Source organism: Aegilops tauschii, chromosome 3, assembly GCF_002575655.3.
Source record: "Aegilops tauschii subsp. strangulata cultivar AL8/78 chromosome 3, Aet v6.0, whole genome shotgun sequence".
Classification (NCBI taxonomy): domain Eukaryota; kingdom Viridiplantae; phylum Streptophyta; class Magnoliopsida; order Poales; family Poaceae; genus Aegilops; species Aegilops tauschii.
In genome coordinates, this window is record NC_053037.3 from 623932039 (window position 1) to 623947155 (window position 15117).

Genomic DNA, 15117 nt, shown 5'->3' on the forward strand with positions numbered 1-15117 from the left:
CGGTGATGAAAGCACTGCATTATATTTGAACAGAATACAAGAGTGAACAGTACATTGTAGTTTTCCCGATAAATTAACAATACTATATGAATATCCAACAATGATAATTACATATGACATGTAAAATATTTTTAAAGCGTAACGATAAAATGAATTGTGGAGGTCAGGCCATGTTACTGAAATTGGAATTGGAGGTCAAACCATTGCAGAAATTTGAGCTCCAAGTCATGCCAAGTTTGACCCAACCGAAAACTGAGCTTCAAGGAAGGCCATTTTGCTATAAAAATAGTAAGAATGAAGAAAAAAGCTACCAGAGAGCAAATCAGAATGGCCAACCAGTGGATACGTGGCGCCAGGACCGTGTACAATCCAGTTGAAAAAGCCGTAACTGTTGCCAAGTATGCAAACCAGGTGAGCTTCTTAGTTACAAAGATGTAACAGGTTGTGAATTTATCATCCTCCCACTTTCCCATGAGGCATATAAAGGCAACAACAAATGCAGAGCACATTGCTAAGGTGTCAAAGATCAAGAATACTATAAATGTAACCTTTCCAGACATGGTGGGAAGTCCCGCATTTCCAGAATCACTGCTATATCCTCCGGGTAGAGTGAAAGCAGCAGTAAAGGTGATTGTTGCAAGGAGGATTGCCACTAATGATGTGTTGCTTCTGTATTTTTGCGTCATTGACTCTCTCTGCCTCCTTGATTTAATATTTTCCTGTTTCTTGGCCCCCTTGCGAAGATTATACAAGGAGATGTCATCATCATTGGGATCAGCTTTTGACATGAGAACGTGCACTTCCTTCTGCAAATGAACATAAGGATTAATACAATGTATGGTTCAATATACTGGATTAATAAGGTTTTGTAGTACAGCCATAAAGAATAGCTACATGGTTCAATAAACTGGATTAATGAGGTTTTGTAGAACAACCATAAAGACTAGCTACATGGTTCAATATACTGTATCATAATTACGTACCCAGTCCAAAGTCTTGTCAACAATTGTGATGCTCGACAATTGCGAAGCCGCTGAATTCCCTCGGTTGTCCAAAATTGTTGGGTCTATACTCCCATGAGATAATAAAGCAGCAACAAGTCTAGGATCACATTGCTCGACTGCGTAATGTAGAGCGGTTCTTCCAACCTTGTCTTGCATGTTAATAAGTTTCCGAAGTTGTCGTGTCTGCAAGATAAATTTGACAAACTCCAGATGGCCATTTTTTACAGCTATTTGAAGGCATGTCAAGGTATCACCACTTAATGAACTCTCTCCAATTATTGGACTCTTTTCAATTACCAGACGGCAATAGAAAGCATCTGGACAAAATTTGAGAAGTGCACGAGCAACATCAACTTGACCCCGAGTTGCAGCAGAATAGAGGAGAGGATAGCCATCTTTGTCGGTTTCATAGGCTAAAGAAGAACGCTGTTCCAGCAATACTTGTAGCACATCAACCTTGTTATAAGATATAGCCATTCTTAATGGAGTTATCCCATCCCAGTCAGCTTCTGTGGCCAAGCGAGGACGTTTCTTCATAATTTGGAGAGCAATATCTGAAATCAAGTCAAGACATGCATGAATGATGGTTAACAACCAAGTGATGTTACGACACGTCCTTTGATATGAAAAATGATCGTCGAGTATTAGACTATTAGTAATGATGATATATAACATAATAGAAAACTTGAACTCGCTAGCTCTGGTTTGCTGTACATACGTACTTTTGTAACCGTAACTTATATTCCACAGTTCTCACCTTTATTTCCATTTCTAGCTGCAGCATGAAGAGCATGGCATCCATACTGTCCCATATGAGAAGAATCGACAATGTCTAGTAGGTTTTCCAAAACATCTACAAAATTCCACATCACGGCGATGAGTGACTCATTGTATCTGGTCACAGCTCCTGACAGGGCAGGCTCTTCTGCTATCAAATCTAGCGCAAGTTGCTTGTGGCCGTTGCGAATAGCATGGTGCAGTGCATTAAATCCATACCTGTCTTGTTGCAAGATTGCTCGACTCAATCGTGGTCTTCCACAGCATTGCTGGAGCAATTTAGAAGCCAAAGAGGCATGGCCAAGTGAAACAGCAATTACAAGCGGAGTCTCGTTCTCGCAGTTGACATTCTCAAGGAGAGAACGCTCTAGTGCCAACGCATACAAGCAGAACTCTTCGTGCCCATGAATGGTGGATATGTGGAGGCAGTTGTTCCCTTGCGGAGTTACTCCAAGAAGAATGCTTGGACTCGTTGTAGCCAACACCTCAATGTCCCAGAAAATACCAGAGGTGGCTGCTTTCAGGATCCGTTCGTCCATCGCTGACTGTCCTCCAGTTCCATCAGTTGTGGGTGTATTGGCAGCCATCTATCTCTGCTTGAGCTAGGTTTACTGCAGAAAAGAAGAAAGAAAAGGAACAAAAACATAAATATAATAAGGTGGTCTGCTATATGCTGGATAGTAGCGTGTATATTACTCCCTCGTTCCTTATTAGTTGTCACTGATTTAATAAATATATTAGCAAATATAATAAAGGTGGTTTGTGAACACGATAACTACGCATCAGACTTTATGCAGCAGATTAACACATGTACATTGACGAAGAGAAATTCCTCAAATTAGTGTACAATATACTGAATGTTTACAAATTAATTTTATTTTTAAAAATCAAAAGAAAACAAATTTGTACAATACGCAACTATTTTCCATGGAAAATCCAATTACACACTAGTTCAACTTAGGAGTTTAAATATTTTGTATTTATATTAATAATCAACTTTTAGAAATTTGACCGAACGCTTTATAGGAACTAATCTATTTTACGGGTAGAGGTGTAATAAGTTTGATTGGATTCTCTTGGGGTGCTTGGGACAAAAGGTTGTAATTTTTAGTGAAACCCTATTATTACTTCAAAGAACAGTAATGAGAGTGATGCACATATTAAGAAAAGTTATCAATACTAATAGTTAACAAAATTGTTTTAGATTGTACGTTCACTTGATAGTAGTATATTTTTTCAAAAGAAAATACTATTTAGATGTTGCGTGGCCCAATATGTGCTAATTTCGTAAAAAAAAAAATCAAGCTGGCCGATGAAGGAAACGATGGAGAGACGACAGTTGTGGCAAAGAAAAGTAGTAGATACACACCTCGCACAATATCAATAGCAGAGAAGGTGCGTGCGTAGTCGCAAGATGAAGGTATGTAGCAGCCCGCGCGATGATGTTTTCCATGGAGATGCCAACAACTTTAAAAGGAATTGCAAGTCTAGTGTCAACGCACAACTCGTGACTGGAGCTAGAGTCCAGGTCCTAGTCTTTGCTGTGTCGTGTTGTTATACCAAGTTGTGGCAAGGATTGTCTTGATTCATTCTTTTTGGAGATGTATCTGTTCTTTTAGAAAAAGAAAAACAAGGATTATCATCTTGTTGTGAGGCTGTAAGTTGGGCAGCCCAGATTTTCTCCTACTAGTCCTTGCTCCACATATTGACTCGTTTGGCACAGAGGTTCACACTGGTCACATCATTTCTACTACCTGTATTAATATATTGGGAATCTTGCGCCTAGGACTCGGTCCTTTGCAGTAACTAGTGAATGCGCACGTGCCATGCACGTTAATATTTAGGCAATATATTAATTGCACGTGGATATTAGGTATGCTATTATTTGTGTGATAATTCTATGATTAGTGCAATTGTTTGATATGATATTAATTGCACGTTAAACATGTTGAACGCTCGCCATTGCAGCAGTGTAGGTCGTTGGATTGACCTGATTTGATGGTCGAGATCAGTTGGATCTGCTCCTTTGGGTCTTTTTATATTGATGATATAGATAAACGTGAACCGAAGCAAATACAAATATACAATAAGGATATTTTTTTGGAAAAGGAGAATCAGTCCCCCAGGCTCTGCATCCTAACGATGCACACGACCATAATGGTTATTAAAGAAGTACAGCACGGGTAGCAAAATTCAGTACAAATCAGACAATCGAGGAAGAAAAAATGCCACAGTTGGCGTAAAACAGGCCAACATGCAACATCCAAAACCGTTTGTATGATCCCATGCTACCCTCCTAAACGTCATATACTCCCGCACTTCCGCAGTTTGCCGTATATAAGGACCACGTACGGATCCATTCCGTATCATTGAAAATGACCTGCAAAAAATTTGGTATCCTCATCTTCCATCTATCTATTCTATCTATTATATATAAACGCAAAATAAGGGTCTGAAATAGAGGAATATGCTAAAAAATCCTACAAGAATAAGAAAGATCTGATCATCGATTTGTTAGACTTCAGTTAATTTGTAGCCGTTAAATTTAAGTAAAGAAAAATTATCCACTTTGCCATTAAAAAAAGGGAAACGTTTCCCTACGGTGCGTTTCGGCCGGTCGCGTGCAAGTCGGGCGTGTGCATTCAGATCACGCTGGATCCTTTCACGCAGGGGGTGCCACGACCACGGCCCATGCCTGCGTCCCGCTAGCCTTATCCTCTCATGCGGGTGTCTCTGCTATCTCCGTCTCTCGATCCCATCTCTTCTTTTTGCTTCATGGCGACGGCGAGTCGTGGCGACCTCGGTGATGTGTGACGGAGGCCAGGCGATGTGCGATGGGGGAGCCACCACACATCTGGTTGCAGCCGCAGCTCTGGCGAGCTCCGCCATGGCTGTTGTCACCGCGTGCTGGAACCAACGCCCACCCATGCTGGAACCAGCCACTGTGGTTGCTGGAACCGGCATCAATTTTTGCTACAACCGATGAGTTTTTTTGCTACCACCATCTTTTTCTTCATCGTTCATGAGAATTGGCTGGTCTTTTTTAGCAGCAATCGTCATCAAATTTTGCTACGACCGGAGAGTTTTTTTGCTACCACTGCCATTTCTTTTCATCGTTCATGAGAAATTGGTGAGGTCTTTTTCTTTTTGCTACAAGCACCAACGATTTTGCTACATTCATCAATGATTTTTGCTGGAGCCGGCGACGAGGCATTTTTGCTGGAGCCAGCGCCTCAAATGCACCCCTTTTTGGCTACATCCGGCATCATTTTTTGCTACAGTAGGCATAGTTGTTGCTGGAACCAGTTAACTGTCGGCTACGACCGTCGGGCGTCCGGCAAGATGCTACAACCATGTCTCCATTTTATTACGACCGACAACGAAAAATGCTACAACGGGCAATTCTATTTGTTGGAACCAGTCAATCGCCGGAGCTGCATCCATGGCATGCGCGGGCGGCGAGGGCAGGATCCATCCATGGCGAGCACGGGGGGCGGCGAAGTTGCATCCATGGCAAGCGCTGACGGCGGAGCTGCATCCAGGGGGTGCAAGACACATTGAGATGCAAAGACAGAGCTGCATCTGGCGAGCGCCCCCGGCGAGCGGCCTCGGCGACGAGGATAGCCGGCGAGGGTGCTAACCGGCAACGGGAACGCCGCGGTGGTTCTTCAAGCTTGGTCGCTGGGGATGGTGGGGTGTCGAACATCGCTGTGGGCGTTACACATTTTTTCCAGGGGAATAACCGGGAGGAAGACGAAGCAGGGAATCAGATCTAACGGCCCTTAATCGTGGTATCGGGTGGCTGGGGCTGGACCGGCCGAACAGTTCGGCTGGCGCGCCGGCACCTATAAGCGGCCTAAAATACTGCATGCATTAGATACATCATTTTGCATTCTTAGAATAATTTGTTTAATATTACCCACCGCTTGCCATGCATAAGCATGTCCTAACCTAATTTTTCACCCCATCCTCTCCCGTTCAAATAGCAAGTCAATGGCGGCTGCTGTCATCATTCTCCGACTCAAATCTAGTCAGCCGCCTGCTTCCGTCTCCTCTCCTAAATTTTTCCGTCCGTAACCTCTTGATGTTTTCCATGGCTGCATGCCAAATCGAGCCCTTAATGTCTCACGCTACCGCTACACTCGCGTCTCGATGTCGGTTCTGTTTCAACGCTACCCGATCCTCTACCACTTGCCGTGGAGCGTCTCACTGATTTACATCCTTTCTCTCGACCTAACCCTAAACATGTCCTTCTGTGCCCTTTCTCCTAGTTGTAGGTGTGAGCTATGCTGACGGAAGAAACTAAGGTTGACCATAATGGAAAGTATCATATGATACTATCATGCAGTGGCGGACCTAGAAATAAAATGGAGGGTGTGCATACTTTAAAAAAATTTGAAATCTATTTCAATTAGTTTGCATGGGCCTTAAAAATAAGCTAATTTTTACATGGTGAAAAAATATTTTCCAAAAATCTGGGTGTGCCATGGCACACGTGACACACCCCCTGGGTACGCCACTGCTATCATGCATATAATACCTTCACAGTGCATAATGTCATAGATTAATATCATAGTAACCTTATTTATTGTCATGCAAGACACATACTAATACATCATTTAATATGATGCAGTATCATATCATGATACTCAATTCTCTTTTTTCTCATTTAATTGTGTGCCACCTCAATAAAAATATTTAGTTGGCATGCATGATACCATCTGTGATACTCTCATTATGACCAGCCTAAGAGCATGGACTGAAGAAGAATGATAGGGATTGTCACTTCATTCATCATCTCAATCATCTTCAAGTGGATTTACCTGGTGGCATTGAGGTCATGACTGTAAACTTAGATGTATTCTGTGAGAGAGATTAAGGGGACAATGCACGACACCCATAGGTGCGGCATATACATCATATATATAGGCATACAACCTTTCCTAATTACAGGGGATTAGATTAGATCCTAACTGATTCTAATTAGTAGAATACTTGAAGGACACGTACTCTCTCAGCCACCCTCAATCTCAACTATCGATAGCATATTGAGATTGCGCTTACACTCTTGAAACAATGGAAGCGGTAGTGGTTTGGTAAAAATATCTGCAAGTTGATCCTTCGATGAGATAAACCGGATGTGCAGAAGCTTCCGTGCAACTCGCTCTCGAACAAAGTGATAATCAATCTCGATGTGCTTCGTTCGAGCATGAAACACTGGGTTAGAGGATAAAGATGTAGCACCAATGTTGTCACACCATAGAATAGGAGGGGAGACTTGCCGAACACCAAGCTCCTTCAATAGTGCTTCTACCCAGGTCAGCTCAGCAGTAGCATCGGCAACAGCCTTATATTCAGACTCGGTACTCGAACGAGAGACAGTGGACTGCTTCTTGGCACTCCAGGCGATCAAGTTAGGTCCATAAAAGAGAGCATACCCCCCGGTTGATCGCCGATCATCGAGACTCCCAGCCCAATCTGCATCAGAGAAGGCCGACAACGGACTAGATGTAGATGGTTGTATAAGGAGACCATGTGCAATAGTACCATGAACAAACCGAAGGATACGTTTCGCCGCGGACCAATGAGAACTGCGAGGAGCATGAAGGTACTGACACACTCGATTAACCGCAAAAGAAAGGTCAGGACGAGTAAGTGTCAAGTACTGAAGACCTCCAACCAGGCTGCGATATAGAGTAGCATCATCATCACTTAGAGAGTCCCCATCAGTAGCACAAAGATGATCGGTGGATGACACTGGGGTTGTTGCTGACTTGCACTTGAGCATACCAGCACGAGCAAGAAGATCACGTGCATATTTGCGCTGAGTAAGGGACAAGCCTTTCTTGAGACTAGCAACCTCAACACCAAGAAAATAGTGAAGAACCCCCAAGTCCTTGATAGCAAACTGCTGACGAAGTCTAGATACCAACCGATCAACTGCTGATGAAGAGGAACTGAGCACAATAATGTCATCAACATAGACCAATAAGTACATCGTGAGTTCTTGTCGGTGAAAGATGAACAATAAAGTGTCAGCCGTGGAGGCAACAAAACCATGAGCATTAAGAGCAGAGCCAAGTCGATGATGCCATGCACGAGGTGCCTGCTTGAGACCATAGAGAGCTTTATCAAGCCGACATAGATGATGTGGGTGTTGTGGATCCTCAAACCCAGGAGGCTGTCGCATAAACACCTCTTCTTCAAGAACTCCATGGAGAAAGGCATTTTGAACATCAAGCTGCCGCAAAGACCGCCCTCGACTAACAGCAAGTGACAGAAGGAGTCGAATAGTTGTTGGTTTAACCACCGGACTAAACGTATCCTCATAACCAAGTCCATACCTTTGCTTGAACCCCTTGGCAACTAAACGTGCTTTATACCGCTCAATAGAGCCATCAGAATGACGTTTAACCTTGAATACCCATTTGGAATCAATAATATTTATACTAGGAATAGGGGGAACAAGTCGCCAAGTTTTGTTCTTGAGGAGAGCATCAAACTCTTGTTCCATAGCTGCACGCCAATGTGGAATACCAAGAGCTGCACGAAAATGTCGAGGCTCGGCCGTAGGATCAGCAATATAGCGAGCAACACATGCGGCGAGCCACGCAACCGTACCATCCGTACGCTGCTTGGGCTGATGAATCCCATGCATGGAGCGCGTAACAGGCCGCAGAGGTGCCGAAGCAGAGGTGGGTGCAGAGCCCGAAAGCGAGCCGGCTGGAGAGCAAGCAAAGGAGTCATGCCCCGGCTCAGACGATACGGACGAAGCCGGCTGAGGTACGTCCGGCTCAGACAAAGCCATGCATCCATCGTCGTGTTCTATGCCGCCATGCACGTCCACGTCATTGACGTGATCATCAACAAGAAGCTCAAGGCGAGCTCCTCGTCCGGTACCTGCACCATGATTAGGAAGCAACAAAGGTGTATGCGCACAATCATCAAATTGGTCAGCTATAAGGGATGGATGTGACAAGGATGGTGGTAAATCGGAAGAAGGTGCATCGGAGAATGGAAGCACGTTTTCATCAAACACAACATCCCTACTGATGTAAACATGGTTCGATGGAACATGAAGGCACTTGTAGCCCTTGTGAAGGGAGCTATAGCCGAGAAACACACACTTCTTCGACCGAAACTGAAGTTTGTGATTATTATATGGACGAAGGTTAGGCCAACATGCACAACCGAACACCTTGAAGGAGGTATAGTCAGGAACCTCTCCAAACAAACGCTCAAGTGGGGTTTGCATGGAAATAACTCGAGTAGGCATACGGTTTATGAGAAAACATGCCGTAAAGAAGGCATCACTCCAATACGAAAAAGGAACTGAAGCATGCGCTAATAATGTAAGGCCGGTTTCTACAACATGACAGTGCTTGAGCTCGGCAGTGCCATTCTGTTGGTGAGTATGTGGACAAGAAACACGATGCATGATGCCCAACTTATCAAAGAATGAATTTAACTTGATGTATTCGCCGCCCCAATCAGACTGAACACGGAGAATTTTTCGATCAAGGAGTCATTCAACATGATTTTGAAACTTCAGAAATAAATCAAAAACATCACATTTACGCTTGAGCAAATAGAGCCATGTAAAACGACTATAATCGTGAACGAAACTGACATAAAAATTGTGTCCACTAACAGAGGTTTGGGCAGGGCCCCATACATTAGAATGAATAAGTTCCAATGGAGCATGTGTGACATGAGAAGAAAGAGAAAAAGGTAACTGACGACTCTTCCCTTGTTGACATGCATCACAGACAACATCTAATTTATTTGAGACTGAGGGAAGCTCATGACTACGGAAAACATGTTGCACCACTTGTGATGACGGATGACCAAGGCGAGCGTGCCACTGGGCAGACGACGCACGGAGACTGCTGAAGACTTGTTTTATTATGGGTGCATCAAGCTTGTAGAGACCATCACGATAGCGACCTCTAAGAAGAAGCTCCTGGGTGGCCAGCTCTTAACAAAGAAACAATAAGGATGAAATTCAACAATTACACGATTGTCTTGAGTAAAGCGAGGAACTGACAAAAGATTGATTGTAACTTCAGGAACATGAAGAACGTTGTTGAGATGAAGATTGCGAGATGAAGGAGTGGGTAGAATTGCTTGACCAACATGATGAATACGCATACCTGAGCTGTCGGCCGTATGAATTCGCTCCTCCCCCTGGTAGGTCTCCTTCACGTGCATCTTGTCAAGTTCATTAGTAAGATGATCAGTCGCCCCCGTGTCCATGTACCAGCTGGCATCAGCAGGAAGGGACTGAGTATGCCCATAAGAGACGTGATTGGCCATGGCCAGTTGACGGGCAGTGAAGTGCCCATTGTTGCCAATCCCAAGAAAATCCTTCTGAAAACGCTTGAAGCAGCAGGACGCAACATGTCCAACGTCACCGCACATCTAACAGATCGGGCGCGTCCCAGCGCCGCGACCACCGCCACCGCCACCGCCACCGGAGGACTGCTGCGACGAATGAGTGGCACGCGGAGCCGGCACAGAAGCACCTGTAGCGGCGTGATGCTGGGCAGGGGCAGTGGAACGCGAGGGGCGGCCACCCAGCCGGGCTGCATGCATCGAGTGAGGACCAGCAGCAAGTGACGCAGAACGACGGCTCTCGATGCGTTGCTCCGTTGACAGGAGGCGTGCATAGAGATCACGCACGGGCATGGGATCATCACGCCCCATCACCATCTCCACAAGGGCATCGTACTCTTCATCAAGACCATGCAGAACAAAGGAAGTGAATTCCTCAGATCGAAGGGGCTTGCCGATGGATGTCAGCGTATCTGAAACAGACTTGATCTTGTTAAAGAAGGCCGCTGCCGAGGAGTCAAGTTTCTTCACCAGGCCCAATTCTGAACGAATCTGCATCGCCCGAGCATTGGATTGGGACGCAAAGCTACTGGAGAGCGTGCGTGGTACAGGCATCATAGGAGGACGCCGCGAACATCACCATGCCACGAGAGGATCGCAGACAAGATCGCTTGATCCTGCTGGTGCCATGTGTTGTACGCCGGGTTAGGAACGACCACATCAGGGTCAGTTTCCTTGACCTCTTTGCCGACCGGACGGAGCGACAAAGAGGCCGGAGGGCACAGGTGGGTGCCGTCAACATAGCCAAGGAGGAGATGACTACGGAGAAGGGACATGACCTGCGCCCGCCAGATCATGAAGGTATCCGGCGAGAGCTTGATGGTGATCAGATGCCCGAAGTGGAACGGGCCAGTCGAAGCGACGCCAAGGGAAGTCGACAACGACGGGGAAGAAACAAGGGCGGAGGAGGTGGCGGCGAGAGAGTTGGCGGAAGACGACATAGCGAAACCTAGTCTGATACCATGTAAACTTAGATGTATTCTGTGAGAGAGATTAAGGGGACAATGCACGACACCCATAGGTGCGGCAAATACATCATATATACAGGCATACAACCTTTCCTAATTACAAGGGATTAGATTAGATCCTAACTGATTCTAATTAGTAGAATACTTGAAGGACACGTACTCTATCAATGACATGCACCCCATACCTGCTGAGCACCGACAATGACGCCAACGCCTACAGTATGGCTCATCAGTGTTGGTGGGATCGACGCGTCGTCGCCGTCACCATGTTCCTTTGATGCGTCGTGTGCATTCCCAGTAACTAAAGGTACTGCTAAGTTGAACTATTTTCTTGCTTTATCATCAACTTTATATATACACCACAAAAACTGAGAGAACATGTTATATTGGTGTGATACTGTGATGTACTATCTTAAGTTGTCATCTTTGTGTTATGGTGCAGGATTTCTATGTCTTTCAGATATAACATCTACAGCTTTGCAATTTTAATTGAGCCTTCCGATAAACAGCATAGGCACTTGCTACCGATGCAGATGTGGTGCTGCAGGATTATTTTACATATGTTCTAGAACATAGAACTGCCATTTAAATATTTAATAAAAACTAGTGAGTTGTGCTCCGTAATTGCGCATATATTGATTACATATCATTTTACATATTCCATCTTTTCATCTCCATGTTGGTTTAATTGCTCTCCCAAAAGGACCCAAATTGAGTTCTTGGTAGTCATTGATCGCTGTTTGATAGCTCTGTCCTCCCCCATTTTCATCTACCGTTTGTGTTCAAGTGTGCAAAAGCTCGAATTTCCCTGAATAGAACTCCTTCACGCGCGAGATCCGCTTCAGATCCACGAATCGCTTTGATTAACTCCTGGCAATCTGATTCAACTTCAATATCCGTCATGCCCCAATCAGACGCCAACTTTAGAGCCTCCACACATGCCTTAGCTTCTGCATGTAACGCTGAAGCAGCGTTTTTAATATGACCCGCTCCCGAGGCTCGGACATCGCCTTCGCTGTCACGGCCGGCCCTGCATATTGAAGGTGTGGAAGCCTCCTCTTAACTCGGATGAGTAAGAATGGAGGCCTCGAGGGAGTAGATTTTATACCACATGTTTGGAAGAGCCGCAAAACCAAGGTCTTTCATGATGAACGTTCCGCTCCTCTGTTATTGTATGCGATATTGCATTCCGCGTCCTACCGTGATGGTGGCAATTTTCTGCGTAGTGTGTGGTCTCGATGGCCCGGTTCCTGCCATCCCGGTGGGTGCCACAAAACGCTTGTAACTCTGTGCTTTTCACCGGAGTATAGACACAAGCATTCATATATACGCGTCAACACTCACCCTATGAACGCACATAAGCATAATATAAATGCGAGCATCAGGATTTGAACCTTGGCAGGTCGGGAATACCAATGTCCTCATAACCGTCCAACCACAGGTTGGTTCACCGCTTGTAACTTAATTTGTATGTAATACCGGTTAAATGGAAATTCTGGTGGGCTTTTGCCCCCGGTTACGTTTCAAAATGAAATTTATTTGAGGGACTCAGGAATATCCAATTAACTGGTTATTGAGATGAAAGGGGGGAAGGGGGGGGGGGGGGGGGGGGGGGTCATTTTTTATTATAATAATTCAATTAACGTGCGTGCGTGAGTTGCCCACCAAATAAACCCAGATCTCTTTCCTCAAAAAAAAAAAAAAAAACTTAGTACGTACTCCCCGCGCGTACGTAAGCGATAGAACCCAGCAAAAGAACCCTAGCAGTACGTATATGGTATAGTGGTAAACGGGCGTGATCTATGTCCGCGCCGATGGCCGCCGCCGCCGCCTACGATGAACTGGAAAACAAGCGCGCGCATGCGGGGAGCCAGTGCTGGTCCGCCACTTTCCCCGACGATCTCCTCGCCCTCGTCTACAGCATGATCGCCTCCCCGCGCGGCCGCGTACGCTTCGCTGCCGTCTGTCGGTCGTGGCGCGCTGCCGCACGAGCGGCGCCACCGGTGACGGCGCTCCCATGGCTGCTCCTCTTGCCACGCGACTGCAACAGGAGGAAGGCTCTCCACTGCCTCGAGGACAGTTCCCTGGTGCGCTTGTGGGTCCTCCGCGAGGACGCCGGGAGGCGGATCATCGGTGGCCACGACGGCGGCTGGGTTGCCATGCCAGTGCCAGGTCTGATCAAGATCGTGAACCTTTTCTCGGGCGCCGAGGTGCGCCTCGCCGAGAAGAACGCGCCGATCCTCTGCACGAGCCAGCACCATGGCCCCACCCGCCTGGTCGTTATCTTGAGAGTTATCTTCTCCGCGCCGCCCACCTCGCCCCGGTGTATCCTTGCCGCCATAACATACAAGTGCGGCATCGCACTCTGCAGGGTTGGTGGTCCCAACAATGGGTGGACGGTACAAGGATGTCCTGATCACGGGAGGCTTGTCGACATCGCATTTTGCAACGACGAGCTCTACGGCCTACGCTGTTACAATATGGCAATCGTCAAGTTTGAGATTGGCGTGAACGAGGATGGTGCCCGGATGGTCATTACAGAACGCCCGCTGGTCATGCAATGGATTGACGGTGTTAGGGACTACTCGAGCAGCACTAGTTTCATCTTTGATCTGCACGGCAAGCTTGGGTTGGCGTTGAAGACCCGGTGGTTGGGAAATACCCAGCCTTTCTTCAAGGTTTTCAGCCTTGTTGATAACCCTACAGGTAGACAGAAGGCACTTTACAAGCACGAGTGGGTGGAGGTCATAGACTTGGGTGACCACTCATTGTTTTTGGGGGAGACATTCTCTAAGGCAGTGCATGTGCCAACGAACATGTGTGGCAACGTGGAGAGAAACCACATCTACTACTCGCATCGTTGTCCGTTAGGTCAAGACGCCATCATCCCTAGTTACAAGGTTTCCGTGACAATTTTGAACAACCTTCACGGCGAGACCTCCTACAAGGAAGACGACTCATGGAACGACATCACCAACAATGGCCTGAAGAGGATCAGGTCGGTAGGATACTTCATGAAGGGTCATTCACATGGTGGCATGTGGATTCTCCCTCCATATACTCCTATATAGCTAGTCTACACTGTGTGATAGCTAGTAGTGCATTGAACTATCTATAAGAGATGTCATATAATTATCTATGAAGTAGGAGAAAAGAAGAATGTAACACAGATGACAAGGTTAGTTGTCATTTTGTAGACAGACAGTAGTCTCATAGATGGGTAAAAGATCCAACGAGTAGCTCGTTTCTTGTAAGCATGATAAAGGCCTGGAATATTTTGGTAGAAACAAGAAGTTTAGAAAACTCAATTCAAGTACCATGGCAAAATCTATGTACTCTTGCTAACATGGTATATATGAAGTACCTGAACTTTATTTGGGTTGCCTATGCAATTTTACCAACATGTAGCATTTGGTTCCTCAGAAATTCAGTGGCGATCACGACTCAATGCAGGACACTGGTGTACAAGCTGGCATGCACGTTTACTGTGGGCTTGGCGAGATGTTCACCTGCACATAACATTTCTGAACTCTAATGTTGAAGGTTCAGCTTTTATAGCTAGCTGTCCAACAGATTAATTTACCCCTTGGTTTTTGGTTGTATTTGTAGACTGAACTTCAGGATCCAACTTTTTTTAGATGATTACTATGCATCCATACTATAACCATGGTCATGGGCATGCATTGATGTTTCGGATCTCATGGACAAAGTCAGTTAGCTCCAGTTCCGCACAACTTTCAGAAACTCCCACAGCAAAAAAAAGGACTTGTTCATATGGCCAAGCCTTTGAAAGCTATATCATGGTGTCCTTGTTCTTCATGTTTTCTGCACCAAAGACGTAGAATTTATGAAAGCTTACCATTTTGCAGAGAGTTGTTGGGTAAAAATACCATTTATTGCTGATGCTGATGAAATGATGCTGCAACCACACAACTCCGATGCAGAATAAAACTGGACGAGGTTGATTTGTAGCA

The 15117-nt window shown here is 45.7% G+C and overlaps 2 protein-coding genes across 2 annotated transcripts; one reads left to right on the forward strand and one right to left on the reverse strand.

Annotated features, from left to right (window-relative positions):
• LOC109748979 (uncharacterized) lies at positions 1-3225 on the reverse strand. The gene is made up of 4 exons (XM_020307983.4): positions 3151-3225; positions 1762-2392; positions 984-1558; positions 1-806 (listed from the first exon to the last, which is right to left on the reverse strand). The coding sequence occupies exons 2-4, from the start codon at positions 2366-2368 to the stop codon at positions 174-176; spliced, it is 1815 nt and encodes a 604-aa protein (XP_020163572.1). The 5' UTR covers positions 2369-2392; positions 3151-3225; the 3' UTR covers positions 1-173.
• A 9732-nt stretch (positions 3226-12957) lies between these two features.
• Positions 12958-14214, forward strand: LOC109748978 (uncharacterized). The gene has a single exon (XM_020307982.1). The coding sequence runs from the start codon at positions 12958-12960 to the stop codon at positions 14212-14214; it is 1257 nt and encodes a 418-aa protein (XP_020163571.1).
• The last annotated feature ends 903 nt before the right edge of the window (positions 14215-15117 follow it).